Genomic DNA, 26,859 nt, shown 5'->3' on the forward strand with positions numbered 1-26,859 from the left:
TAGAGCTTTGAATAATGAGAATATTTAAATAATTGGATACTAAGATTTATATGGAGTTAATCATCAAGGTTTTTGTTTCAACACTAATTGAAAGAAATTGCACAATCTCCTGCCTTGGTAAATATGTGATTTAGTTTAATCTTGATTCAGGGCCTTGTGTCATCGTAGGGCCATCGTCCTATACCATGGCTTTCTTTGTGTAGTACTTTGTTAATATCTAGAAAGTCTCAGAGCTCAAAGTGTATCTGACATAAACCAGGCTGCAACACAAAAGGTGTTTTTTTTTTTTTTTTTAATAATTTCCCATATAGTTGGTTTTGTAGAGATCTGCTTCTTTTTGTTAAGAGCAAATGGTTGACCCCTCCCCTGGAGTGAGAGAGTGGGGAGGAATGGAATTAGTTCATGACTCCAGTTAGTCGGGTTCTAGCAAGTTTGTTTTGCAATGTAATGTGTCCTTGGAAACAGAAATCATTTTTATTTCTTATTTTTTTTTTTTTATATTTTGGCTGCACCACTTACTATGTGGGATCCTAGTTCCCCAATGAGGGGTCACACGTGTCCCCCTTGCATTGGAGTCTTAACCCCTGGGTTGCCAGGGAAGTCCCAGGAATAAGAAGGAATTCAAGCCTGGGCACTAACTTGTTATTTGAGAAAAAAAGGAATTAAGATCTAGAAGAGATGTGAAGATTTGTGGCTCTTTGGCTGCATGATGTGGAAGATTAAGGCCCATTCAGTTAGGGAGCGCTCATTTGGTGAGAGAGAAGAAACTTTGGTCTTTACTGGGCGGACAGTCAGGGCTCTGTGGTGCTCTGTGTTCAGCGCTTGCCAGTGAAGTTCACGGGCTGTTTCTCTCTTGTCTCTTACTGCACATTGTCAATGTCTGTTCCCTTATAACTGCAGGGCCGCCTTTTTGCCTATCCTGACACTCACCGCCACCGCCTGGGACCCAACTATCTCCAGATACCTGTGAACTGTCCCTACCGTGCTCGAGTGGCCAACTACCAGCGTGACGGCCCCATGTGCATGATGGACAATCAGGGTAAGCCTCAGAAGGTGGCTCGCTCTGAGGGTGCCGGGGGGCACTGCTGGGCAGGGGTTGGGGCGCCCCATCAGCCCACGGGTTTTCAGGCTGCCCCAGGGACCTCCTGCTCTGTGGAAGCCCCATATGGCTGCTTGTGCCCACCACGTATTTCTTGCCCAGCAATGAAGGTTTCAGCTGCCTGAGGACTCTTCTTACCTTTATCTATTTTATATGTTTTATTGAGAGTTCCCACCTCAGATTTTACTTTCTGTCCATCTCACAGTGAAAGGCAGGGAGAAAGATCTTTCACCCTGGCTACTGCAGGATATCATCCAACTTAGGGAGCAGGTTTTTTTTTTTTTTAATTAATTTTATTACTGACATTGATTTTGCTGTATTTCTTGCCAGTCTCTCCTGTGAATATTTGTTACACATTTAAGATTAGCTTATATATATATAATTTTGTGCCTTGCATCTTGTTACGATTATTATCATTAAGCCTCTTCCAAGTATTCAACAAGTTAATATGCTCACTAACTGCGTGTATTGGGTGGTTGCAGTATTTCTGCTCTCTGAGGCTTGACGTGTTGGTGTATAATTGCCCAAAGTAACCGGTACTCCTCTATCTGTCTTCTGTGTTTTTATACTAAAGTTACTGTTTTTCATTAATAGTCCTTGATTCTTTTGTTGTTGAGACTGGCTGTATTAAGTGAAAGTTGTGCAGTTGTGTCCTACTCTTTGCATCCCCGTGGACTGTGCAGTCCGTGGAATGCTCCAGGCCAGAATACTGGAATGGGTAGCTTTTCTCTTCTCCAGGGGAATCTTCCCAACCCAGGGATCGAACCCAGGTCTCCCGCATTGCAGGTGGATTCTTTACCAGCTAAATCACAAGGGAAGCCCGAGAATACTGGAATGGGTTGCCTATCCCTTTTCCAGTGGATCTTCCCGACCCAGGACTCGAACTGGAGTCTCTTGCATTGCAGGCAGATTCTTTACTAACTGAGCTGTCAGGGAAGCCCGGCTGTATTAAAGTGGTTCATTATATATTTTGGGATGTCATTAATAAGTAATTGCTTTGTGTTTACCATTCTTGTTTACTATTATGGTGGCGTATGTGTGAAAAAACTACTTTGACACCCCTCTTGCCTAATTTTAAAAGTAGAAAGTTTGACCTGTTCCCTTGCAGTTTGGTGAAAAAGCTTAATCTTTCCCAGTAGTCAGTGACTTGAGGACAACTCCAACTTTGAGTAAAGGTCAGAGCTTATTTGGAAATAAAATTTTAAAGTTACTCCAACTGGTACATTTCAAAGAACTAATTCTTAGTACAGAAAATCACTGTGATGGCTTGTTATGGAGAACTTTGCTTTTCACATGGACGTGGCTGACCTGGAATGAATTTCTTGGGCTGGTAACTGGACTCCATAGGAGTATGGGGCCCCTGTCTTCCTACAAGCTTTTGGTTCCTTTGTCAGTGTGATGTACAGTGTGATGTATCCACCCAGGATTGTCTATTCCAGCAGGGACCTGGGTAAAATTCTAAATCCAGATTGGTTTGTTCAGACCACTTGTTATGTTTTTTCAAGCCATCCTTTCTGTTTAGGCAGCATGTACTCAGATAACACAAGCTTCTGTATACATCAGCTGAGGCAGAGCATAGTTGGGAAAATGAACATGCCAAAAGGAAAAAAAAAAGCCTCAAAATTTATTCCAGAAGTCTTAATACATGTTTTGATTGCATTTGTCATTATTTTTCCTAAGTCCAGAGAAATCAGTGGTGACATATTAGAAATATCAAAGTTAAAAAAATATTTAAAAAATGTATCTGTAGAGAGAAGCAAAAGTGAAGCTGTTGGGTTGGTTGGCCAAAAAGTTCGTTTGGGTTTTTTTGGCCAGCCCAATAGAATTAAATAAAGTCGTAGTCAATAAAGGAAAGAAACCCCAAGCATCTTAAACACCTTTAAGAAATAGTGAAGTAGAGTCCCGTGATGGCAATCTAGTATGTGCTGGAATGGAAAAGTCAAAAATGCCGGATTCAGGATCCAGCACTGACCGCTACACCACCCCGCAGCAGTCAGTGAGTGTCTCAGGGCTCAGTCCATGTGTCTGGTGACTGAAAGAGCAGAGCTAGAACTTTGAGCTCCCAGGAATCCCATGATTGCATGTTTGAACTGCACCCAGGCCCAACTGAAACCCTCCAATTTGAAATGTGTCTTTGGGTGTCATCTTCTATGGGGGCCAAACCAAACTTATATAAATATATTTGTCCTGGTAAGCATGAGAAGATTGTAGAGATGGGACCATCTGAGTGTTCAAAGGGAACTTGAGATCTCTCCTGTAAGACGCAGAGGGAGACAGACATGCGAGCAGATGACAGTATTCTTTAAGAATCTGGGTGCTGTTTATAGCTAAATATGGGGAGTTAAAAATAATATGTGCATATGGCATCTGCACACATGCGCGTGTGTGCACACATATATCATTGTCCCTTGAATTTATTTTTTATTTCGTTGACTATTTGTAGACTTACTTCATTTTTCATCTCCCCAAGTGAATGTATGTGGTTTTCCTTTAAAGGTGGGGCTCCAAATTACTACCCCAATAGCTTTAGTGCTCCCGAGCATCAGCCTTCTGCCCTGGAACACAGGACCCACTTCTCTGGGGATGTACAGCGCTTCAACAGTGCCAACGATGACAATGTCACTCAGGTAATGGCTCCTTTGTCTTCTGTGAGAGTTGCTTGGTCATTCTTCTCAATGTCTGCATATATTCCCCTTTTAAAGTGTCTGCTGCTGCTGCTGCTAAGTCGCTTCAGTCATGTCCGACTCTGTGCGACCCCATAGACGGCAGCCCACCAGGCTCCTCTGTCCATGGGATTCTCCAGGCAAGAACACTGGAGTGGGTTGCCATTTCCTCCTCCAGTGCATGAAAGTGAAAACTCAAAGTGAAGTCACTCAGTCGTGTCTGACTCTTAGCGACCCCATGGACTGAAGCCTACCAGGCTCCTCCATCCATGGGATTTTCCATGGAGTGGGGTGCCATTGCCTTCTCCATTTAAAGTGTCTAATATGTCTCAAATTGAATTCAGGGACAACATCTTTATTCATAACTCAGTTCCCATATTAGATGGAGTTGAAAATAGAGTCTCAGATTATCTCTTTATTTTTCATATGCAAATATCCAGCATTTAGTAAGTACTAAATTATCAGGCATACCCAACACTTAAGCCCTTATATCTGAAAAATCAAGAGGGAGGAAAAAACAAAACAAAATTGGCAATAGAAGCAAACCTACTGGAGATCCAGATAGTGAAATTGTCAGATACAGGTTTTAAAATAACTGCAAATAATATTTTTAGGAAAATAGAAAAGAGATGACAGCATGGAGCATTATTAAGAACTTTAATCTATAAAAAAAGAATTGAGAGAACATGCCTAGCAGTCCAGTAGTTAAGACTGCGTTTCTACTGCAGGGGGGTGTCCCTGGTTGGGGAACTAAGATCCCTCAAGCTGTGCAGTGTGGCCAATAAAATTTAAAAAATTGAATGGACATACTGAGCTGGAAAATGAACAACTTAAGCATTTAGTAAATGAGTTTAAAAAGGTGATTAAACATAAGAGAGGATTACTGAACTGGTAGAGCAGTAGATGTTATTAAGACTCAGTCATGAAGACAGAGAGAAAAAGAACTCCCCTTCATGATGAGAAACCATTCAGAGCCTGAGAACACAAGCCACGGTTTGCTTTCCTCTAAATAACAAACAACACACATAGAGTATGTATAAAGAACTCCCACACAGCAGTAAGAAAAACTCAGACAAATGAATATGAAAAAAACGGGCAAAAGACTCGAATAGGCACTTTGTAAAAGAAGTATCCAAATGACTGGAAAACATACGAAAGGTCATGTATTTCACTAGCCATCAGGAATATACAAAATAAAACTGAAAAGAGGCACTTCTACAAATGCACGGGAATGACGAGACTTAAAAAGACTGTGTAGCAAGTGTTTGTAAAATGAGAAACAGCTCTCACATAAGTGTAAATTGGTTCAGGTGTTTTGGAGACCTGGTTGTCAGTATCCACCGAAGCTAAACATGTACGTGCCTTTTGACTAGTAAGTGCACTCTTAAGCATAGATTCCACATAGAAACGTGTACATGTGAGCAGCAGAAGACAGGTACAACAGTTTCTTCATATCATCCAAGTGTTCATCAACAAAAGCTTGGATAAATAAACCGTAGTATATTCCCACTGCTGCTGCTGCTAAGTCGCTTCAGTCGTGTCTGACACTGTGCGACCCCATAGATGGCAGCCCACCAGGCTCCCCCGTCCCTGGGATTCTCCAGGCAAGAACACTGGAGTGGGTTGACATTTCCTTCTCCAAGGCGTGAAAGTGAACAGTGAAAGTGAAGTCGCTCAGTTGTGTCCAACTCTTAGCGACCCCATGGACTGCAGCCCACCAGGCTCCCATGGGGATTTTCCAGGCAAGAGTATTGGAGTGGGTTCCCATCGCCTTCTCCAATATTCCCACAGTGTACAGCATTGAAAACTAATGAAGTATCCCAACAAGCAGTAACACAGATGAATCTTACAAATATGAAATTGAACAATAGAAGGAGAATATAGACCACATGATTCCATTTGTGTACATTTCCAAGAGAAGTAAAGAAAGACATTTATAATAATAGAAGTAAAAACAATTGGGGGGTCAGTTGGAGAAAGGGGACTGGGAGGAGGGGTATGGTAGGGGCATTTCTGAGATGTGAGTGATGTTTCTCTCTTGATCTGGGTGGTTGTGACACGAGTGTCCCCTGAAAAATCACCGTGAACTTCACACTTAACATTTGGTACCCTTACTGCAGACATATTACACTTAAAAAGAAAAAAAGAATTCTTCTCTCACTTTGTATAGACTATTAAAAATGTCACTTTTTCGTGAATAGGAATTTGGTCCTGCTCTTAAAGGTCTGTGGTTAACGTGTTGGAGTGGGTAGATTAGCTCAGCATCCTCATCTGGTGATAAAATGGAACCGCTGTCCCATTTGTGGAGTCCGTGCCCTCCTGTAGTGAGCAGCCGAGCTGTGTGTGATTGGTGGTTGTTAGCCAGGCATGTGCTGTGCTGCGCTTAGTCGCTCAGTCATGTCCGACTCTGCAACCCCACAGGCTACAGACCACCAGGCTCCTTTGTCCATGGGATTCTCCGGGCAGGAATACTGGAGTGGGTTGCCATTTGCTACTCCAGGGGATCTTCTCGGCCCAGGGATCGAACCCGGGTCTCCCGTGTTGCAGGCAGATTCTTTACTGTCTGAGCCACTAGAGTTTATGATATGGCCATTCAGACTGGAGTGGGGTGATACCTCATTGTAGTTTTGATTTGTATTTCTCTAATAATTAGCAATGTTCAGCATTTTTTTCATGTCTTTTGGCCATCTGTATATCTTCTTTAAAGAAATGTCTATTTAGATCTTCCCACATGCAGTACTTTGATTGGATTATGATTATGTTAATACCTCAAAGTATAAAGATTTTTAAACTTTAATATCAGATTTAAAGTTTGCTCAAATTTTAAAAGTAGTATTATATTCTGATATTTGATAACTTATAAAAACTGTAAAGTTTTGATATTTTATAAATTTGCTACCTTGGGTAATTTGATGTTTTACGACTGAGCAACTTCACTTTCACTTTTCACTTTCATACATTGGAGAAGGAAATGGCAACCCACTCCAGTGTTCTTGCCTGGAGAATCCCAGGGACGGGGGGTGCCTGGTGGGCTGCCGTCTATGGGGTCGCACAGAGTCGGAGTCGGACATGACTGAAGCGACTTAGCAGCAGCAGCAGCAGCAGCAGCATCAGAACAGTACATAGAATAGGGTCTGGTGCATTATAGGTATGTGAGTAATAAATATTTGCTCAACGAATGAATGAATGAAATGTTGCATAGAGTCAGAGCGATACCTGAGAAATGGCTGATTTCAGAAATAAGCAGAGGCTGTTAGGACTCATATGTGTATTACTTTGCTCTTACTTTTTAATTTTAACCTTTTGATATTCATTTTAGAAGTAAACTCAGTGCTGTAAGCAAAATACCACTATTAACATCTGTCTTCTCTAAGAAATCTTGGCTTCCGAGTAGCTAAGAGCCTAATTAATGAGCTAGGGTGTGTGCTCTCTGGTTCTGGGTGAACTGAGCAAAGGTTGTCTTGTGCTAAGCTTGCATTTGATGATGGCACATTCTGCACTTGTCAGTAGTAAGGTGTGGTGGCATTTTTAATTGTAGGCTACACTGCCTTTTATTTATAAGAGATTTGTAAGCAGTGACCACAAAAGACATTGTTAAAAAGAAGTTATGAGCTATTATCTTCCTTTTTTTTTTTTTGCTTATGCCCCCAGTGGTATGTGGGGGTCTCAGTTCCCTGACCAGGGATTGAACCCATGCTTCCCACATTGGAAGCGTGGCGTCTTAACCACTGGATGGCCAGCGAAGTCCCCGTTATCTTCCTGTTTGACTTAAAACAAAAAGTGAGGAACTCAACACGTGACAGTTTCATCTATAAATTATTCTTAAATTGCAAAGCCTTTTTTCATTCTTACAGCAATGAGAAATCTTGTGTCTTCATTTCAAAAGTGGGGTTTGGGTCAGTTTTGTTCGTGATAAAATAGTTATCTGATTCCCTGCCTTCTGTTTTCAATGAGCAGGTGCGGACTTTCTATTTGAAAGTGCTGAATGAGGAGCAGAGGAAACGCCTGTGTGAGAACATTGCGGGCCATCTGAAAGACGCACAGCTTTTTATCCAGAAGAAAGCGGTGAGTGATACTTTGTAAGCCGAACAGTGACACCTGCTGGCAGGATGGGAGAGTGCAGCTGTGGGAGAAAGACCTTCAAAAGAAGTGTCATTTCTATTTTACTTGAGTTAAGCAAACTTAAAAAAAAAATGAGTATGAATCCCCAATCAACCTCTGATTCTTTTCTTTCTATGGCTTACCTCCAGTAGATACACTATATCCATCAGTCCTTTACTCTTTGTCCAGTGTGTAATAATTTAGTTTAAGGCAAATCGTCTCCTAATGCTATTCAATCTGACTGTAGCCAAGTTCCATGTTAAGAGAGTAATATCCAGTATGAAAATGTGGGTCCTGCCACAATTTTGCTTAGACTTTAGATGATAAGAAATACAGATTACGTCTTTGTGGTTTGAAGTCTGCCTGACTACTCGACATTATGATACCCAATCTGCCTTCAGAAGCAAATAGAAACATGCTGTTTTCTGGGGTAAAAACTGAGCTGCTTCCAAAGCTCAGGCTGACCTTTTAAGCAAAGGTGTCCCAGGGCATTTCTGATGGTCGCTCGTTGTGCTGTTTGCTCACTGTTGGTTTCCTGGCTGCCCCAGGGTCAGCCTCTCATAAATTTAGGAACCGCTGCCCCTGTCTTATCTCTTGACTGCTGCTTCTCTGTTCATAAGGGCAGCTGTCTGGAGTATGTTCTAAGGTCTGGAGATAAGTACTTTGCAGGCTGCGCGCTTTCTCTGCAGGCAGAGCTCTATAAACTGTGTTTGATGAGTGTGTATATGAAAGATAACCCTTTGATTCCCTGGACACTAGTACTTCTTGCTGTTTACTCAGGCAGAGAGCCTGACTGTTGCTCTGTGAGAGAGGTGGGGTGGGTTTTTTCTCATCTTTCTTAGAAAAATGAGTGAGACTGTTTGTAAGCAGAGAATTGGGCCCAAACTCTTGGCCTTCTCCTCTTACGTACGCTAAAGCTGCCTGGCCTCCGTGGGTTCTTGATGTCCTACCTCTTGCTGTCTGCTGGGGATCGGCCCCTGGTCAGGAATTCCTTCTAGAAGTGTGCAGAGTTGCCCAACACAGGCCAGTGTTTGTACACCTCACTTTATTTTTTAATTGGTGTGTAATTGCTCTACAACGTTGCGTTACTTTCTGCTGTACAACAAGGTGAATCAAGTATGTGTATACATATATCCCCTCCTTCTTGGGCCCTTCAACCCAACCCCCGCCCCCATCCTACCCGTCTAGGTCACCACCGAGCTAAGCCCCCCCTGCTGGACAGCAGCTTCCCACCAGCTATCTATTTTACCCATGGGGTATATGCTAACTGTAAATTCAGGCAGTGTTGGGGCCCGTTTCTTAATACAAATCACTGTAGCTTGCATTCCTCCGAGGTCAGCTCTTTACCAGCTGTAAGTGGAGCTCACCTTCTAATGCATTTTTCTCACAATACTCTGCAAGGTTGATTTAATCGACTCATTTGTTTTTATGGGAGTGAATATTGAACTCTATGAGGGAGATTTGATTGTCGCACCTATTCCATGAGGAGTGGGTATTGAAGCTCAGGCGAATGACTTATCCAGGGTTGCTCAGCCAGTATACACCCAGGACCTGAGTCCTGCTCCCTGTTGTTAAATGCTGTGTCTCTGCCTCCTGTGGACGTGTCCCTCCTCCCCTCTGGAGGAAATCCCGTGGAGCAGACACTAGGGACTGGCACGGTAGGGGCCTAGGGTGATGCTCTCATGGTCTTCATTTGGTTTCAGGTTAAGAACTTCAGCGATGTCCATCCTGAATATGGCTCCCGCATCCAGGCTCTTTTGGACAAATACAATGAGGAGAAACCTAAGGTGAGCCCAGAGCAGCCCAGCTGTGGCAGAGGGTGTGTGTCATGGATAGGCACAGTGGGTTTTCTCTTCAGTGATTCTCCTCAGGGACAGCTATTCAGTTTCTTAAGCAGCTGTTCACAATCTCAGTTGAGATTTAAAGATCTCACCTGGAAAGCGCAACCTCTTCATTTAAGCCCTGGGCCATATAAGACTCTGGGATGTGTGGGGGTGTGTGTGTGTGTGGGTGTGTGATGCCCTGGGCCATGTAAGACTCTGGGGTGTGTGTGTGTGTGTGTGTGTGTGAGAGAGAGAGAGAGAGAGAGAGAGAGAGAGAGAGTGAGACGTCCAACTCTTTGCAACCCCACCAGGCTCCTCTGTCCATGGGATTCTCCAGGCAAGGGTACTGGAGTGGGTTGTCATTTCCTCCTCCACAGGGGCTATAGTCCATAGGGTCGCAAAGAGCTGGACACAACTGAAGCGACTTAGCACATATGGTTATAAGACAATCTAAGGTGGACAAATTCTGCATTGTTATTTTCATTTGAGCATAGATGAAAGCAGAAATACGTACTGAGTCTCTGCCCAAGTGAGTTAATTAACCTGCTGCTCTTGCCCTTTTGAAACAGAACGCAGTTCACACCTATGTGCAGCATGGGTCTCACTTGTCTGCAAGGGAGAAAGCTAATCTCTGAGGGTCGGAGGCCTGGCCCTGCACCACGTTGCCGTCCGCTTGTGAAGCAGAGCATGGTGTTCACACCTGTACCCACGGATCGCTGGATGGAAGATTCTCCTGCACTAGACATGCAAATGCAAGTTTGTGTCTGTAAAATGATAATCCAGATTTCTATAGCAAATGATGTAATAATGGCTTTTAATCCTACTTTCCTGTGGGTGAATGAAGGTTAAAGCTTAACAATCATTTAAAAGAAACATGTATTTGCTTTTGACAGCTGATTATTCACTTAAAATGACTAGAATGAAAGTTTCTAGCAGAAATATGATTTTATTTGACCAGAAAAAGTCTTAGTGACATTTATGTTTACATATCATCTCATGACCTATTTTTTAAAAATATCACTGTAATTATATAAGAAGAAAAGATAAAGATAATTTACTGAGAAATTTAAATTTTTCTCAGTTCCCATGAGGAAGAACACATTGCTGTCTTTTGAAAATAACTTCAGCACCATCATGGCTTGATGTTTATTCCTGCTTTGAATTAATCAGGTTTTTTAAAACTTGCAATTACATTTATCCTAATACAGCACTGATTTTGCAGTAGACTGATTTGTAATTGCTTTCCTTTTTCCAATAAAATAATCTGTAAATAAAAATAGAAGACTGGTGTTTGATTTCTTTAGTCTCCATATGTAACTTGAAATGTCTCAAGATTCTTAATCTGAATATCATGTTATTAGATTGTTGTTGTTTAATTGCTTAGCCATGTCCAACTCTTTTGCGACCCCATGGACTGTAGCCAGTCAGGTTCCTCTGTCCATGGGATTTCCCAGGCAAGAATACTGGAATGGGTTGCCATTTCCTTCTCCAGGGGATCTTCCTGACCCAGGAATTGAATCTGTGTCTCCTGCATTGGCAGGCAGATTCTTTACTGCTGAGCCACTAGGAAAGCCCCCTGTTATCAGATACTTACCCTTAAAATTGAAAATACTGGTTTCACAAGGATAGTATATTATTTGTTTAAACCAATAGCCTTTATACACAGCTTCTGAGATACAAGGGACCAGAACTTTATTCTATTGGGAAAACAGCAAATTTCCCAGTTTTGAAAGTTACTTAGATCTCTTGTTCATTAGCTTGCTTCTTTTTATCTGATTATGAGTTTTAACTTCTTTGAATTTTATTTTTCCCTTTTTTTCTTTCCAGTTTTATCGATATGTAATTGGCACACAGCACTGTATAAATTTTACGTGTACAGTATAATGATTCAACTCACATAAATCCTGAAATGGTTATCACAATAAGTTTAATTGGGCAGTCCAGTGGTTAGCACTTGGTGCTCTAGTCACGGGCCCAGGTTTGATCCTTGGTTGGGAAACTAAGATTCCATACACTGTGTGGTGAGGTCAAAATAATAATATTACATTAGTGCAAATGTAACTGGTTTTTGCATTGTTGAAATTTGCTGTTTGATTTTGGGATACATTCTAAATGTGATTATGTTATACAACTTTTTAATGTGCATTTCTCATTTATGTTTTTTGATAATGATTTATTACTTGCTGTTTATTTTATATTTACATTCACTTCAGTTCAGTCTCTCATTCGTGTCTGACTCTTTGCAACCCCATGAATCACAGCACGCCAGGCCTCCCTGTCCATCACAAACTCCTGGAGTTCACTCAGACTCATGTCCATCGAGTCAGTGATGCCATCTAGCCATCTCATCCTCTGGCATCCCCTTCTCCTCCTGACCCCAATCCCTCCCAGCATCAGAGTCTTTTCCAGTGAGTCAACTCTTCGCATGAGGTGGCCAAAGTACTGGAGTTTCAGCTTTAGCATCATTCCTTCCAAAGAACACCCAGGCCCGATCTCTTTTAGAATGGACTGGTTGGATCTCCTTGCAGTCCAAGGGACTCTCAAGAGTCTTCTCCAAGACCACAGTTCAAAAGCATCAATTCTTTGGTGCTCAGCTTTCTTCACAGTCCAACTCTCACATCCATACATGACCACAGGAAAAACCATAGCCTTGACTAGACAGACCTTTGTTGGCAAAGTAATGTCTCTGCTTTTCAATATGCTATCTAGGTTAGTCATAACTTTTCTTCCAAGGAGTAAGCATCTTTTAATTTCATGGCTGCAGTCACTATCTGCAGTGATTTTGGAGCCCCCCAAAAATAAAGTCTGACACTGTTTCCACTGTTTCCCCATCTATTTCCCATGAAGTGATGGGACCAGATGCCATGATCTTCGTCTTCTGAATGTTGAGCTTTAAGCCAACTTTTTCACTCTCCACTTTTACTTTCATCAAGAGGCTTTTTAGTTCCTCGTCACTTTCTGCTATAAGGTTGGTGTCATCTGCATGCTGCTGCTAAGTCACTTCAGTGTCCGACTCTGTGTGACCCCATAGATGGCAGCCCACCAGGCTCCCCCATCCCTGGGATTCTCCAGGCAAGAACACTGGAGTGGGTTGCCATTTCCTTCTCCAATGCATGAAAGTGAAAAGTGAAAGTGAAGTCGCTCAGTCGTGTCCGACCCTCAGCGACCCCATGGACTGCAGCCTACCAGGCTCCTCTGTCCATGGGATTTTCCAGGCAGGAGTACTAGAGTGGGGTGCCGTTGCCTTCTCCGGTTATCTGCATATCTGAGGTTATTGATATTTCTCCCGGCAATCTTGATTCCAGCTTGTGCTTCTTCCAGCCCAGTGTTTCTCATGATGTACTCTGCATATAAGTTAAATAAGCAGGGTGACAATATACAGCCTTGATGTTCTCCTTTTCCTTATATTTACATTAGACTATGGAAATAATGTTAGGCAAAAAGCAAATTTGAGCTATTTTCTTATTTGAATTCAAAATGGGTTGTAAAGCAGCAGAGACAGCTTGTAAGATGAGTAATGCGCTTGACCCAGGAACTGCTAGCGAAGTACAGTGCAGTAGTGGTTTTGCAAAGTTTTGCAAAGGAGATGAGAGCTTTGAAGATGATTGTAGCGGCCAGCCATCAGAAGTTGACAGCGACCAATTGGAAGGATCATCGAAGCTGATCCTCTTACAACTACCCGAGAAGTTGCTGAAGAACTCAACGTCAGCCATGCTGTGGTTGTTCAGCATTGAAGCAAATTAGAAAGGTAAAAAAGCCTAATTAATAAGAGGGCGCCTCATGAAGTGACTGAAAAAAAAAATCGTCATTTTGAAGTGTCATCTTCTATTATTCTTCGCAACAACAGACCATTCCTGGATCGGACTGTGACGTGGCAAAAAGTGGAATTTATATGACAGCCAGTGACAAACAACCAGCTCAGTGGTTGGACCAGGAAGCAGCTTTAAATCACTTCCCAAAGCCAAGTGAAAAGTGAAAGTTAAGTCCCTCAGTCGTGTCTGACTCTTTGCGACCCCGTGGACTGTAGCCCACCAGGCTCCTCCCTCCATGGGATTCTCCAGGCAAGAATACTGGAGTGGGTTGCCATTTCCTTCTCCAGGGGATCTTCCCGACCCAGGGATTGAACCCAGGTCTCCCGCATTGCAGGCAGACGCTTTAACCTCTGAGCCACCAGGGAAGCCACATCCCAAAGCCAAACTTGTACCAAAAAAAAAGGTCACTGGTGGTCTGCTGCTGGACTGATCCACTACAGCTTTCTGAATCCCAGCAAAACCATTACATCTGAGTATGCTCAGCAAATTGATGAGATGCAGTGAAATCTCCATTTTGCAGGGACAACTTTTTGCAGGGAAAATGCTTCCGTAGCCAGCAGGATGCAGAAAATGTTTTCCAAGAGTTTGTTGAATCCTGTAGCATGGATTTTTACATTACAGGAAGAAGCAAACATTTCTTATTGGCAAAAATGTGTTGATTGTAGTGGTTCCTATTTTGATTAATAAAGATGTGTTTGAGGCTGATTATAATGATTTAAAAATCACAGTACGAAACCACAGTTACGTTTGCACCAACCTAATAATTTTAGTTAACATTCGTCATCTCATATAGATACAACACTAAAGAAATAGAAAAAAAAATTTTTTTCTCATGAGGAGAGCTCTTAGGATTTACTCTCAACAGCTTTCATATATAACATACAGCAGTGTTAATGATATTTATTGTTATTGTTCCCTTTATTCTGCTCCCTTTTATTGAAAAAATGTCTTTTAAGAACTGCCTTTACTTGCTATCTTCACTCTCTCTGTCCTTTCTTTGAACCTACAAGCAGACTGCCCTTGTTAAGGTCACCAGTGACTTCCATGCCACTAAAATCCAGTGGTCCCCCATCAAGGAGTCCCACTTCTGGGTATATCCCCAAAAGGGGTGGAAGCAGGGACTTGAAGAGATGTGTGCCGTGTGAAGCATTATTCATCAAAGTCAAAAGGTGAAACAACTTCAGGGTTCATTAATAGGTGAATGGATAAACAAGATGTATATCCAGATAATGGAATATTATTCAGCCTTAGGAAGGAAGGAAATTCTGACACATGCTGCAACATGACTGAATCTTGAAGACATGCTAAGTGAAGTAAGTCTGATACAGATGGGCAAGTATGGTATGATTCCACTTATATGAGGTACCTAGAGCAGTGAAATACACAAAGACAAAGTAGAATGGTGGTTGCCAAGGGCTGGGGGAGGGGGAGTGGGGAATTCTTATTTAACAGGTATAGAGTTTCATTTGGAAGATGAGAAAGTTCTGGAGGTGGATGGTGGTGATGGTAACATAACAGCGTGAATATATTTGCCACTGAACTGTATACTTAAAAGCAGTTAAAAAATGGTCAATTTTATGTATGTTTTTGCCACACACACACGTACACACACAAGCCCAAAGCTCAAAGTCCATTCTCGTCCTTACCTTAACGTGGCCTTTCGGCAGTGTTTGACACAGTTGATCATTGACACTTTCTTTCAAAAAAGAAACCAGCTGTTTTTTGATGATAGACTTCACATACCATAAAATCCATCCATTTGAAGTGTATGATTCAATGGTTTTTAGCATATGCACGGAGTTGTACAGTCAACACCACAATTTCAGAACATCTCTGTCACCCCCTAAAAATCTCTGTACTCATTAGCAGTCATGCACCAGCCCCCCTGCCCCCGCCCAATTTAATCCTGCCCAGTAACCCTTGGCCATTAGGGATCTGTCTATAGATTTGCCTACATTGCACATTTTATCTAAATGGAATCATAACAACATGTGATCTTCATTGACTGGCTTCTTTGACTTAGTATAATGTTATCAAGATTCTTACATGTTTTATCAGGTATCTGTACTTCATTGCCTTCTGTTGCTAAATAATATCCCGTTGTATGGATAAGCTGTTTTTTAGTGATCCATTCATCAGTTGACAGACATTTGGGTGGTTTACACTTTTTTGGCTACTATGAATAATGCTGCTATGAACATTTGTGTGTGTATTTTTGTGTGGACATGTCTCTTCGTTTCTCACATTCTTACCTCCTTAAAAGACATTTTCACTTACCTTCTAGCACACCACTCTCTAAAAATCTACTGGTATTTTATTTTTTTATTTTTTCTAATACAATGTTCTTTATTTTTTTTTCTTTTATTTATTTATTTTTTTATGTTTTAGTTTTTCTTTCTTTTTTTTTTAAATTTTATTTTTAAACTTTACAATATTGTATTGGTTCTGTTATTTACTGTTCTAAAAGGAGGGTCGGTCTGGACTTAGGGAAACATTGAAGAATCATCTTGTTGCTTTCAAATTCAATGTCAGAATTTTAGTTTAAAGCACATTAATTTTTTCCCTTCCCCAGGTAAAAGGGCATGACTCTACTTTGTAATCCCTGCTACAGAAATAAGTTTTCAAAATTTCTTAGCACTTGCTTTTCTGAAAGAAAAACAGTGGGCAAGCTTCTTGGCCATTTCTTTGCCTCTTATTTCATGATAAAGGCAAAGGGCCAGATTCTATTTTAAATGATCCTACAGGGCACACTGAAGGCTTTAAAATTCTCATCAGAGCTTTTAAAGATGTGAAAGGTTAATAGATGTGAACTCAAAAAGTTCTGTATACTTTTGAGTTTTTGAGAATTTTAATCACTCACATGTCGAAAGCTCTACTGTGGTCTTTTTCTTTCTTTCTTTTTTTTTTTTTTTTTACAAAAGAAATACTTATTCTATCATTTGGCTGTTTGATAAGTGATTTTTGCATTGTCATTTTAATTTTTGTTGTTTTGCTTTTTTATTGTTTGTTTAAACGTGGTATTTTAAATAATCCTTGTGTTTTCTGATCTGGAATGAATTATATTATGAAAATCTATGTTTAAGTAAAACTCACATTTTAAGGAGTATAGAGGATTGAATGATGGTCTAAAATACTATATCCATATCCTAACCTCTGGAACCTGGGAAGGTGACTTTATTTGGAGAAAAAGTTTTTGCAAATATCTCCAGATGAGATCTGGCTTCCCAGGTGGCACAGCGTAAAGAATCTGCCTACAATGCAGGAGACGTAAGAGACTCCTCTTATGTGGGTTCGATTCCTGGGTCAGGAAGATCCCTTGGAGAAGGAAATGGCAACGCACTCCAGTATTCTTGCCTGGAGAATCCCATGGACAGAGGAGCCTGGGGGGCTACTGTCCATGGGGTCACAAAGAGTCAGACTCGACTGAGCGCGCATGCATGGCATGGCCAGGTGAGGTCATCCTGGACTGGGTCCTAAACTCCAAGGTCAGCTTTTAAGAGACTGAAGGAGAGGAGAATGGGCAATTCCTATGTAGCTGGAGGCAGAGATTGAATTTTTACAACCACAAGTGAAGGAACCACTCGAGACTCTAGAAGCTGGAAGGGGCAAGGAAGGGGTCTTCCTTAGACCTTATGGAGGTTGCGTCGCCCTGCTGATGCCTTAATTTTGGACTCATCCCCCAGAATTGTTATAGAATGAATTTCTGTGGTTTTAAGTCACCGAATTTGGTAACTTCTTTCGGGTAGCCTTGGAAACTCATACAGAGACAGAGCTAGTTTAATGGTTTTACAGAAGGAAAACTTTTTGAGTAGCAGAGGGATTCATTTTTTTGTTCTTTGAATTGCCTGACGCCCACCTCCGGCGGGGGACAACATCTCTTAGGTGGTGAGTGTACAGTCCACTGCTGCCTGCCCGGCCCCGACCTCAGTCCCTGCCATTCCCCAGAGCTGCTTGGTTCTGCTTTTTCACTGCCAAGCTGACAGCCTGAAAGCTCCCAGCTCCCCTCTCGTTAGATAATTGCCAATTTCCTGGACAGTCTCTTCTTTCAACTGGACTGTGAGATTTGATCCAGTGCATCAACATGGTACTTCCCTCTTCACCTGGCTTGGACAGGGGTCCCAATTTCAAAATGTAAAACCATTCTGGTTATATGAAAAAAAAAAAAAAAGTGAATTGGTGCAGCCATCATGGAAAATAGTATGGAGGCTTCTCAAAAAAACAAAACAAAAAATAAGAAAACCACCATGTGACCCAGCAATTCCACTGCTACCTATATATCTGAAAAAGCAAAAACACTGGCTCGAAAAGATGCATGCGCCTCAGTGTTGAAAGCAGCATTGTTTGCCAACATATGGAAGCAAGCTAAGCATCCATGGAAAGAAGATTGGATAAAGATGTGGTGCATATATATAAAATGGAATATTACTCAGCCACAAAAAGAATGAAATTTTGCCATTAGCAGCAACATGGATGGCCCTGGAGGTCATTATGCTTAGTGAAATAAGTCAGAGAATGACAAACACTGTATGATATCACTTGCTTGTGGAATCTAAATAATGCGACCAACTAGTGAATATAATAAGAAGCAGACTTACAGAGCGAGAGAACAGACTAGTGGGTGCCAGTCGGGGAGGGGGCAAAATAGAGGTGGAGGAATGGGAAGCACAAGCTCCTGAGTGTAAAGTAGGGTACACGGATGTATCGTACAACATGGGGAATATAGTCAGCATTTTGTAATAACTGTAAATGGAATGTAACCTTTAAAAATTGTATTGAAAAAAAAAAAAAAAAACAAACCACCACCTCGAACTAAACACAACAGGGTACAAACAAAGTTCAAGGTATGAGGCAGCAAGAAGTGACCAAATGCTCTTCCACCCAGTCCAGGAAATTCCTGCCACAGCACTGAGAGACTAGTGATGCCAGATCTGACTTTTAAAAACAAAGTGGTGATCTGGATTTGCCTGTACATCTCCTGATTTTCAAATAAGGCAACTAATTCACAGGAAAAAACAAAACACCACCTCATACACAAGCCATAAAAATGTGTGTTTGTTTGCAAACCAAACAAAAACATACCTGTAGGCCCCACTGGTCCATGCACTCCATCTTGTGAGAACTCTGTCTTCAGAAGGAAAGGTGGTGGGGTAGATCACTCCCCTATATCTCTTACATCTTTGGGACTCTCTAGGAATCTCCATCTCCTAAATGGTAGGAAATATTAATAGAAGGGTCATCCAAGGTCCATATAGTCAAAGTTCTGGTTTTTCCAGCAGACATGTATGGATGTGAGAGTTGAACCGTTGAACCATAAAGAAGGCTGAGCACCGAAGAATTGATGCTTTTGGACTGTGGTGCTGGAAAAGACTCTTGAGAGCCCCTTGGACAGCAAGGAGATCAAACCAGTCAATCCTAAAGGAAATCAACCCTGGATATTCATTGGATGGACTGATGCTGAAGCTGAAACTTCAATACTTTGGCCAACTGATGCAAATAGTCAACTCATTAGAAAAGACCCTGATGCTGGGAAGGATTGAGGGCAAGAGGAGAAGGGGGTGACAGAGGATGAAATGGTTGGATGGTATCACCAACTCAATGGACATGAGTTTGAGCAAATTCCGGGAGATGGTGAAGGACAGGGAAGCAGGGCGTGCTGCAGTTCATGGGGTCACAAAGAGTTGAACACAACTTAGCGTCTGAGCAATGTTTCCTGAGTCAGCCTTGCTAAACTGAACAATCCAGAGACAGTGTAACATGTTAAATATTTTATTCACATTGTTTATAAACTGTATCCACCTGGGAAACACATGAATCCAAAAAATAGATTATTTAACAGTCATTCACATTTTTTAAAAACAAGTGACTTTTGACGTGAAACTCTAAGATGGAGGCCCTCAGTCTATCTTGCGGTTCAGTGCCTCATCACATGAAGCTTCCTGCTCTGGGGAAGGGGTCCTGGGGACAGTCCACCTAGCTGGAGTCACTAATGGTTCACCTACCAGTGACTGATGAGAAAACATCAGTGCAGACTTTAACCCGTGAACGAATATTCACTGGTGTAAATCCATCGTCACTATTTTTGTCAAGGAAATATGCGTTTTAGAGCTTGCGTACCCATCAGGTAGGAAAACAAAGGGAGAGACTCATAGTTTAATTGCCTATTACAGAGCCGTCAGGAAATTCCTGGCTCTGTAAAGGTTTAATGTCTTGCTCACAGACAGAATTGGTGAATTATGATTTTATTGTGTTGACAGCTTGAGCCATGGAAACAGTAGTGGTTTGGAAACTGATGCAAACGTCTGTGGATTAACCCTTTGCACATCTGATGCTCCCTACCCTGGAGAAGAGGGGGAACAAATTCAGCAAGAATTAAGAATGTGCCTAATTTTAAGTGTGTTAGCCCAGATAGATGGCCATGGGGGTTTTGCTGAGCGGCTAAAAAGATATTCTGGTTAAGAAAGTTTACTATGCTAAATCCAATTATGTATCAGCTTGATGGCTTAGCTCCTTTACCAGTTAAGAAACTTTACTATGGAATTTGACTTTAACGATTTAAAATCTGTCTGTTTATCTTATCACATCTGACCCCCTCCTACTATGTGAACTGCAAACTAATCACTTTTTTTTTTTTTTTTGCTTTGTGAGCTGCCACAGTTACCGATGTGAAAACTTCGGAGCCTTTGGAGTGGGACCACCAGATGATCCTCTAAATAGCAGAATTGGATCCTTTTTCTCTGAGCAGCACCGATGACACTGGGCATTGTGGTTCTGCAACTCTTCACTAGGGAAGTGATGTTCGATCAGGGTACCACAAAAGGTCATTCCCTCCTCCCCTTGGGTTAAAAAAAAAATAGCTTAAGGGTTGCGGCCATTACCCCCAAACAGACAACAACAACTCTGAGTCCAAACGTAAGCTGAGATGTGGAGAAATTTTATCAGCACGTTGGCAGGTGTTTTTTTTTTTTTTTTTTTTTTTAAAGGACTTTCCAATGTCTATTGCAATCTATTGTTTGAAAAGACAGAAATCCATTACATGAGCTGGATGATGGAGCAGATCATAGCTTGTCTTCCTGCCACCCATGTGCATTTTTTCCAAATTTGTACACTAATCTTCGGTCAACCCGTTCCAAAATTCCGGTTTTATAGTAGTACCTGCAAAGACAGCAGAAGAGAAGCACAGGGAGGGTTCACACCCCGGGAAAGCGACAGAACACGAGCTCTCCCCTCGTTCCTCTCAGCTGACGGGGCCAGCCTGTGGTTGCCCTGGTATTTTCACACCCTCTTATCAACTTACACTTAAACCTTTCCCAGACATCTTGAAGACTGAACCTCACCACATGCAGTTCAAAATGTGTGTGTGTGTGTGTGATGGCCTCAGAGTGATCCCCTGGGAACACTGCCAAGAAGGGCAAGGATGACGTGTCAGTTTACAAACCCTAATCTCACCTGAAACTAAGTCCCAAAGTGTAGTCTCATGACCTTTTGGTTATCAAGTAAAAAGAGCCCTGTAATTTTCTATGTGTGTGCTGTTGCTTCAGTCGTGTCTGACTCTTCTGCAACCCGCTGGGCTGTAGCCTCCTCTGTCCATGGGATTCTCCAGGCAAGAATACTGGGATGGGTTGCCATGCCCTCCTCCAGGGGATCTTCCCGACCCCAGGATCGAACCTGCATCTCTTACGTCACCTACGTCGGCAAGCAGGTTCTTTAACACTAGTGCCCCTGGGAAGCCCAGTTTTCTATGGCTGACCATTTAATATAACTGTGCTGGCAGACTCACGGCATTTCATGCTGTTCACCTACCTCAGAGCTCTGCTCAGCTTTTCGTACGTCATTCTGTCATTTTTCTTCCTTTGTCCCCACATCTTCGCCAGGGCTTCTGATTTAACCACCCGAAAAATACCTTGTTCCCTATCTTCCCATTCCAGAATGCCGCAGTTTTCCTCAGGAGATAGAAGCAGATCTCGCACAAATTCCCATAGATGAGAACTCTGGAGGCCTTTAGGGAAGCAAAGAAAAGTGAAAAATTAAAAAGTTTCAAGTCATACAACTTCTTATGAAACCATGAGAACTGCTCCTGCATGGAGTTAGTCTCAAAATTATGACCGAACACTCTACTTGGAGCCTTACAGAGCTGTGAAATGTTCTCTTCTGCTAAAACAGTTACAAAACACCCACAGAGACACCAAATTTACGGCAACCAGCGACACTGGTTCATGAAGCTTCCCCGCTCTATGGAACTCCTGACCAGTTCTTATGGAATTAACGATGTGACAGTCGAATGATGCTTTGATTCTTCTTTCTGACAAGCAGTATGGTTCTTCTGAGGCCCCATAGCTACAACCATCTGGCTGGACTAATCCTACAGGTGTGTTTTTCATGAGAAACTGGTATTTCTGTTGTTCCATTGTATCATCGTTAAAACTGACTCTGGAGCCTGGGTTTGGGTCCTGATTTACCTCTTCTTGCTCTGTAACCAAATCTCTCTAGTCATTGTCTCTCTCAAATGGGTTAGTAAGAGTACCTCTCTCATAGCACAGGTTAGAGGATCATGATTTAATACGTGTTAAACGGTTAGACCCAAGCCCAGCAGGATTGACCCTGTAGATCTGTCTCAGTGCTGGGAAAGCTAACAGAATTGCTATTATCCTGAGTACCTTTGAGAGAAGAATCCACAGTAGACCAGGAGAAAAAAACCCAAATTCAATCTGGCTAAAACATTTACTTAAATTCTCCTATTACCATTTCCAAGGGAAAAGAAAAATTTGATAACACTTACAAAAGTAATCATCAGTTTCTCTGCTGTGTTGTTCAGGAAATAACTAGTCCTGTTCAAACACTGGGTCTCAAAGCTTATTGAAGTAGATGGTGTTGTCTCATGAATGGTTTCAAGAAATTAGCAACGACAAACGACATCAGCATACTTACTTGTTCGACTATGACTGTGACAGTCTTGACTTTTGATGCCACTTGTTTTCAAGCAACTGGAATCAGCATCTGCAACAGAGTGATTGACAGCTGCAGGAAGAAATCTAGAGGCCACATTCAGACCTCAAGTCACACCAAATGAGCAGCTATTAATTGGACACCTTCGTGGCAGGAGACAACTGGTGCCGGCTGTTCTGGGGATAATTAGTAGGTTTCAGGAGAATTTGTATTCAACACTGGGGCCCAACTGTGTGTCAGATTCCAGGTTCTGAGCTGGAAACAGAAAGCTGGAGACAAGGCAGACTTGGTCCTCGCTCAGGTAGAGGCTGAGGACTACAGGGTGAGGAAAATACAAGTGAAACACGAATCGCCCCTGTTGTAAGTGTTACGAAGGAAGGAGGCATTAGAGAATGGAGGCAGGCGAAAGCTCCTGCTGCATCTAGATGGGGTGGGCAGAGCGGGTCTCCTAGAGGAACACATTCATGCTAACGTCAGGAGGTGGGAGAGGGTTTCAGAGGGAAGGAGCAGCAGTGCAAAGCCCAGGGGACCTCCGGGTGCTAGGGAGGGTGGGAGGTGTTGCCTCGGGGGCAGCTAGCTGCTGACAAGTCACGTGGGCACCTGAGAATGGCGAGGGATTTTATTCAACAAGTGAAGACGGAAGACTTTGACAAGATCCACACGTTAAGAAGATCCCTCCGGCTAGTGTGGAGAACAGACCAGAAAGGACACAGGGAAAAGCAAAGGGACTACAGCTTATGAAGAGCAGAAAGCAAAGCATGAAATCAATGCAGGGTTAGATTAGAACTCAGGCTGCAGCAGTCTGAGACAGGGGTATAGTTTCATAATTATGTAACAGCCAAATGGGAAAAGAATTTGAAAAAGAAGAGATACATGCATAGGTATAACTGAGTCACTTTGCTGAACACAACATTGTTTATCAACTATACTCCAATATAAAATAAAAAAATCTGGCCTTCCATTTAGAAGCCACAGCTAAATGTCCACAGAGGCTTCTAGCAGGGGGTGGTCCTTCTCCTGTCAACAGGTAGAGTCTGCGGTCCCCACACCTCCAATATGGGCCACGAACGGAGCCCAGAATTCACGCCCTGAGACTCCCAAGGCTGGCAGGAAGACGTCACAGACCAGGTCACAGCTGGGTCCAGTGGCCAGCCCTGAAAGTGGAGTCTTGGAAGAGGATCCTCCGCCCCTCCCCTCTCACCTCCCTTCCCCCTCCCATCCCTACCTCCCTTCTCCGGGGCCTCCCCTCCCCCTCCTCAAACGCAGGACTTGGACGCCTTGCATGATGTGCAAGCCTCCCATGCAGAGCTCTGCCCAAACTGCCTGTTTGTGTGTAAATAATAAATTGTTTGAGCCACAAAAATAAAATAAAAAATTTTAAAAAACCTACAAAGTGTATATGATTCAAATCTAAAAGGTGGCAGCAGACCACCCCTCCCAATTCCTACATCACCTGCTCCCTCCACTCCAGCCACAGTGGCCTCCCAGCTCCTTCTGAAACTCACAGGCACCTCCTGCCTTGGGGCACTTGCTCCCTTGGCCCTGAGTGCTCTTCCCTGGGGCGTCCAGGGGCTTAGGCTCTCACCTCCATCTTTGCTCAAAGTCACCGTTTCGGGGAGGCCCTCTCTGACGGCTGAGCCGGAAGTGTACACACTCACCCTACTCAACACTCCATGTCCTAGTTCTATTTTTTGCCGCCGTATATGTCGCCATGGAACATATTATGTATTTATTTTCTTCACTGGCTGACTCTCCCTACTAGAGGGCAGGGATTTGTGTTCCCATGTGTATCCCCAGAACCTAGCACAGTGTGGGGCATACAGTAGGTGCTCAATAAATGCTGTGGCACAGCCATGTACTGTACTGCACTGTTCTCACCATCCCTGCTGTAAGGAGGCGATGCTACAAGTCCTGAATGACAAAGTATGCTGTCCTAGGAGGGAATGGTGCCCCGTGCACCGCACCACTGCCCAGGGTGGCTGGCCTCAATGCCCATGGGTCTTGTCATTCCGCGGGGTGACAGCCTGCAATGGTGCCCTGTGGTCTCCCAGGCAGAGGCTGCCATGTCAGCCAGGCCTTTCACACCCAGACCTCCACCTGGTTCTCCAGGTTTATCTCTTGCTGCTCCTCAACTCCTTCCCTCCTCTTGGGTCAGATGGTCCCAACAGGGCTCGACTCTCTCCCGCCTCAGGGCCTTTGCACAGGCTCCCTGCCTCCCACTTCCACCCAACCGACTCCGTTCTCACAAAACTCTTCAGGAAGGCTTCTTGGAGCCCACCCTTCTCTGTCCCACAACACCTGTGCATTCCTCAGTGTCCAGCACCGGACCCACTATCCCTCTACTGCAAAGGTCCACGTCGGCTGTTGGTCACCTGAACTGACAGCTGATATTCATTCAAAGTGGAAAGTGTTAGTCGCTCAGTCGTGTCCGACTCTTTGTGACCCCATGAACTGTAGCCCGCTAGGCTCCTCTGTCCACGAGGTTTGCCAGGCAAGAATACTGGAGTGGGTTGCAATTCCCTTCTCTAGGGGATCTTCCTGACCCAGGGATCGAACCTGGGTGCCTGCATTGCAAGCAGATGAGTGCTTACTAAATGCCAAGTGCTTGGTGAGGGCTTCACAGACAGCATCTCATTTCATTTTTGCCAAGATCCCTTGAGGTATTATTGCTTTTTCCCTTTACTGAGGAGCAACTGAAGCCCAGAGAGTTTAAGGGTTTCACCAAGGAAGGTGGAGCGAGGACTTGGACCTAAAGCAGTTCTGTTCCAAAGCGGCTGTTCACAACTACTGCTTCAGTGTGTCTCTCATGGCAAGTATCTGTTCAACAGATACTTAATGAATAGTCATTGAAATGTGTTGAACGTCTGCTGTGGCTAGGTGGTCACCCAATCTCATCCACCCTTATGATGCATGTTTCTTACTCTCCCCACTTACATATAAGAAGACAGAGGTGTCTCACTGGAGGTCCCTCACTCACAGGCTCCTGAGGGACCACACGAAACAGGTCCCAGTCTCTCCTCTCAAGGGACTTAGACCCAAGTGGGAGGGAACAGCCAGTGAACAAACCCATATTGGTGATAAACGCGGTGGAGAAAGATGCTGTAGTAGTGTGAAAGGATCGAGGCAGTGGTGAAGGGGCTGAGCGACACTGCGATCATAACAGGAGCCAACAAAGAAAGCTCTTGGACAAGAAGACAGCTGAACAGGAAGGAGCGAGCCCTGGAGACGTTTGGGGAGCCTGTCTAACGGCGGAGCTGAGATCACATCTAATTTTCTGGCATTGGAGCCCTCAGCTCAAGTAACTGCTGTGCATGGTTCACTGAAACGAACAATGACATGAACACGTGACTTCAGTGTTCAGGGTCCCTTTGGCCTCCCCTCTGCTATTTCCTACGTTATAGCCTAGGATCATATCATTGTGGGAAAACAGGCCTGAGCACACAGGCCAAACCTCAACCAACGCTCAGGAGAGATCAGCTGACAGTGGAGATGCTGCCAGGTGGAGAGAGGTCAACGGAGGTGAGCAGCGTTGATGGTCAGTTGATCAAGATGGAGAAAGGGTTTCGCCCTCCTCTCAGATCCGGTGCCATGCTCTGTGGCGTTGCCTACAGAGCAGGCATGGCCTTTGTTTTAATTTAATCTTTCAGGAAGAGAGAAAACAAATGGAGCGGTCAAGATAAACAAAGGTGAACTATAAACTGGGGATTGGACAACAGCTTTCACTGAAATGCCCAAATGGCAAGAACAGGTGGAAGAGAGTCACCTTTTTAATTCTTAAGATTTCTTCCACGTGCTTTGGACAGAAGCTATGTGGCTGGATGGGATGGACACAGGATTGATCAGCAAGAGGCGAGGTGGGTGGGATGGTGGGCGTTTCCACCTGTGGGTCTTGCCAGAGATAAACAGTCCTGCTCTATCCATTCCTACTTCTCAGCAGTGGATTTGATGGTAGTCAAGGGTAAACTAGGCTGGAGGCCCCGCTTGGCTCGGGGGTGGGGCTGGGGGTGGGGATAGAGGGGCTGAAGCCATCACTGTGTGGCCACGTTGAGGGAAGTTCCCACGTCCAAAGCTCCCCAAGGCGGCAGTGGTGGTAGCATCACAGTGAACCCCGCCCCACCCCAAGCTTCTCTGCAGAGGTCCGCAGAGTCTGAGGGTTGCTCTCCCTGCCTCACACTGACCTTCATCTTGAATGTGTCTCCGTGGCGGGGCTGTGCCTGACACGGGCCAATGGGAACAGGGCCCAGGCTCTCTGCTGTCTGTGGGATTTGGAGAGGTTTGTTTGCCTTGAAACTGGAGACTGGTAAAGTGTGGCCAGAGGATATGTTCCCCGTCGTTGACTGAAATCACGCTCACTGTCCTCCAGAAGCTGGGATAGAGACTGGAGGGGTAGTGTCTACACTGAGCTTGTCACGCACACG

The 26,859-nt window shown here is 43.5% G+C and overlaps 2 protein-coding genes across 3 annotated transcripts in view; one reads left to right on the forward strand and one right to left on the reverse strand.

Annotated features, from left to right (window-relative positions):
• Nucleotides 1-10,965, forward strand: part of CAT (catalase) — a 35,945-nt gene extending 24,980 nt beyond the window's left edge. The window contains exons 9-13 of the mRNA NM_001035386.2: nt 901-1,039; nt 3,596-3,726; nt 7,720-7,827; nt 9,567-9,650; nt 10,256-10,965. Of these exons, the coding sequence (NP_001030463.1) occupies nt 901-1,039; nt 3,596-3,726; nt 7,720-7,827; nt 9,567-9,650; nt 10,256-10,321 (528 nt within the window). The 3' untranslated portion in view covers nt 10,322-10,965. The remainder of the gene's footprint in view (nt 1-900; nt 1,040-3,595; nt 3,727-7,719; nt 7,828-9,566; nt 9,651-10,255) is intronic.
• An 8,283-nt stretch (nt 10,966-19,248) lies between these two features.
• ELF5 (E74 like ETS transcription factor 5) overlaps nt 19,249-26,859 on the reverse strand; it is a 33,185-nt gene continuing 25,574 nt past the window's right edge. Inside the window, exons 5-7 of one of the 2 annotated variants that reach the window (XM_005216386.4) lie at nt 22,424-22,492; nt 21,299-21,494; nt 19,249-20,650 (exon numbers count right to left, since the gene is read on the reverse strand). In XM_005216386.4, the coding sequence (XP_005216443.1) occupies nt 20,554-20,650; nt 21,299-21,494; nt 22,424-22,492 (362 nt within the window). In that variant the 3' untranslated portion in view covers nt 19,249-20,553. The remainder of the gene's footprint in view (nt 20,651-21,298; nt 21,495-22,423; nt 22,493-26,859) is intronic. The other variant, NM_001024569.1, reaches the window with a different exon arrangement.

This window comes from Bos taurus, chromosome 15 (genome assembly GCF_002263795.3).
Source record: "Bos taurus isolate L1 Dominette 01449 registration number 42190680 breed Hereford chromosome 15, ARS-UCD2.0, whole genome shotgun sequence".
NCBI lineage: Eukaryota > Metazoa > Chordata > Mammalia > Artiodactyla > Bovidae > Bos > Bos taurus.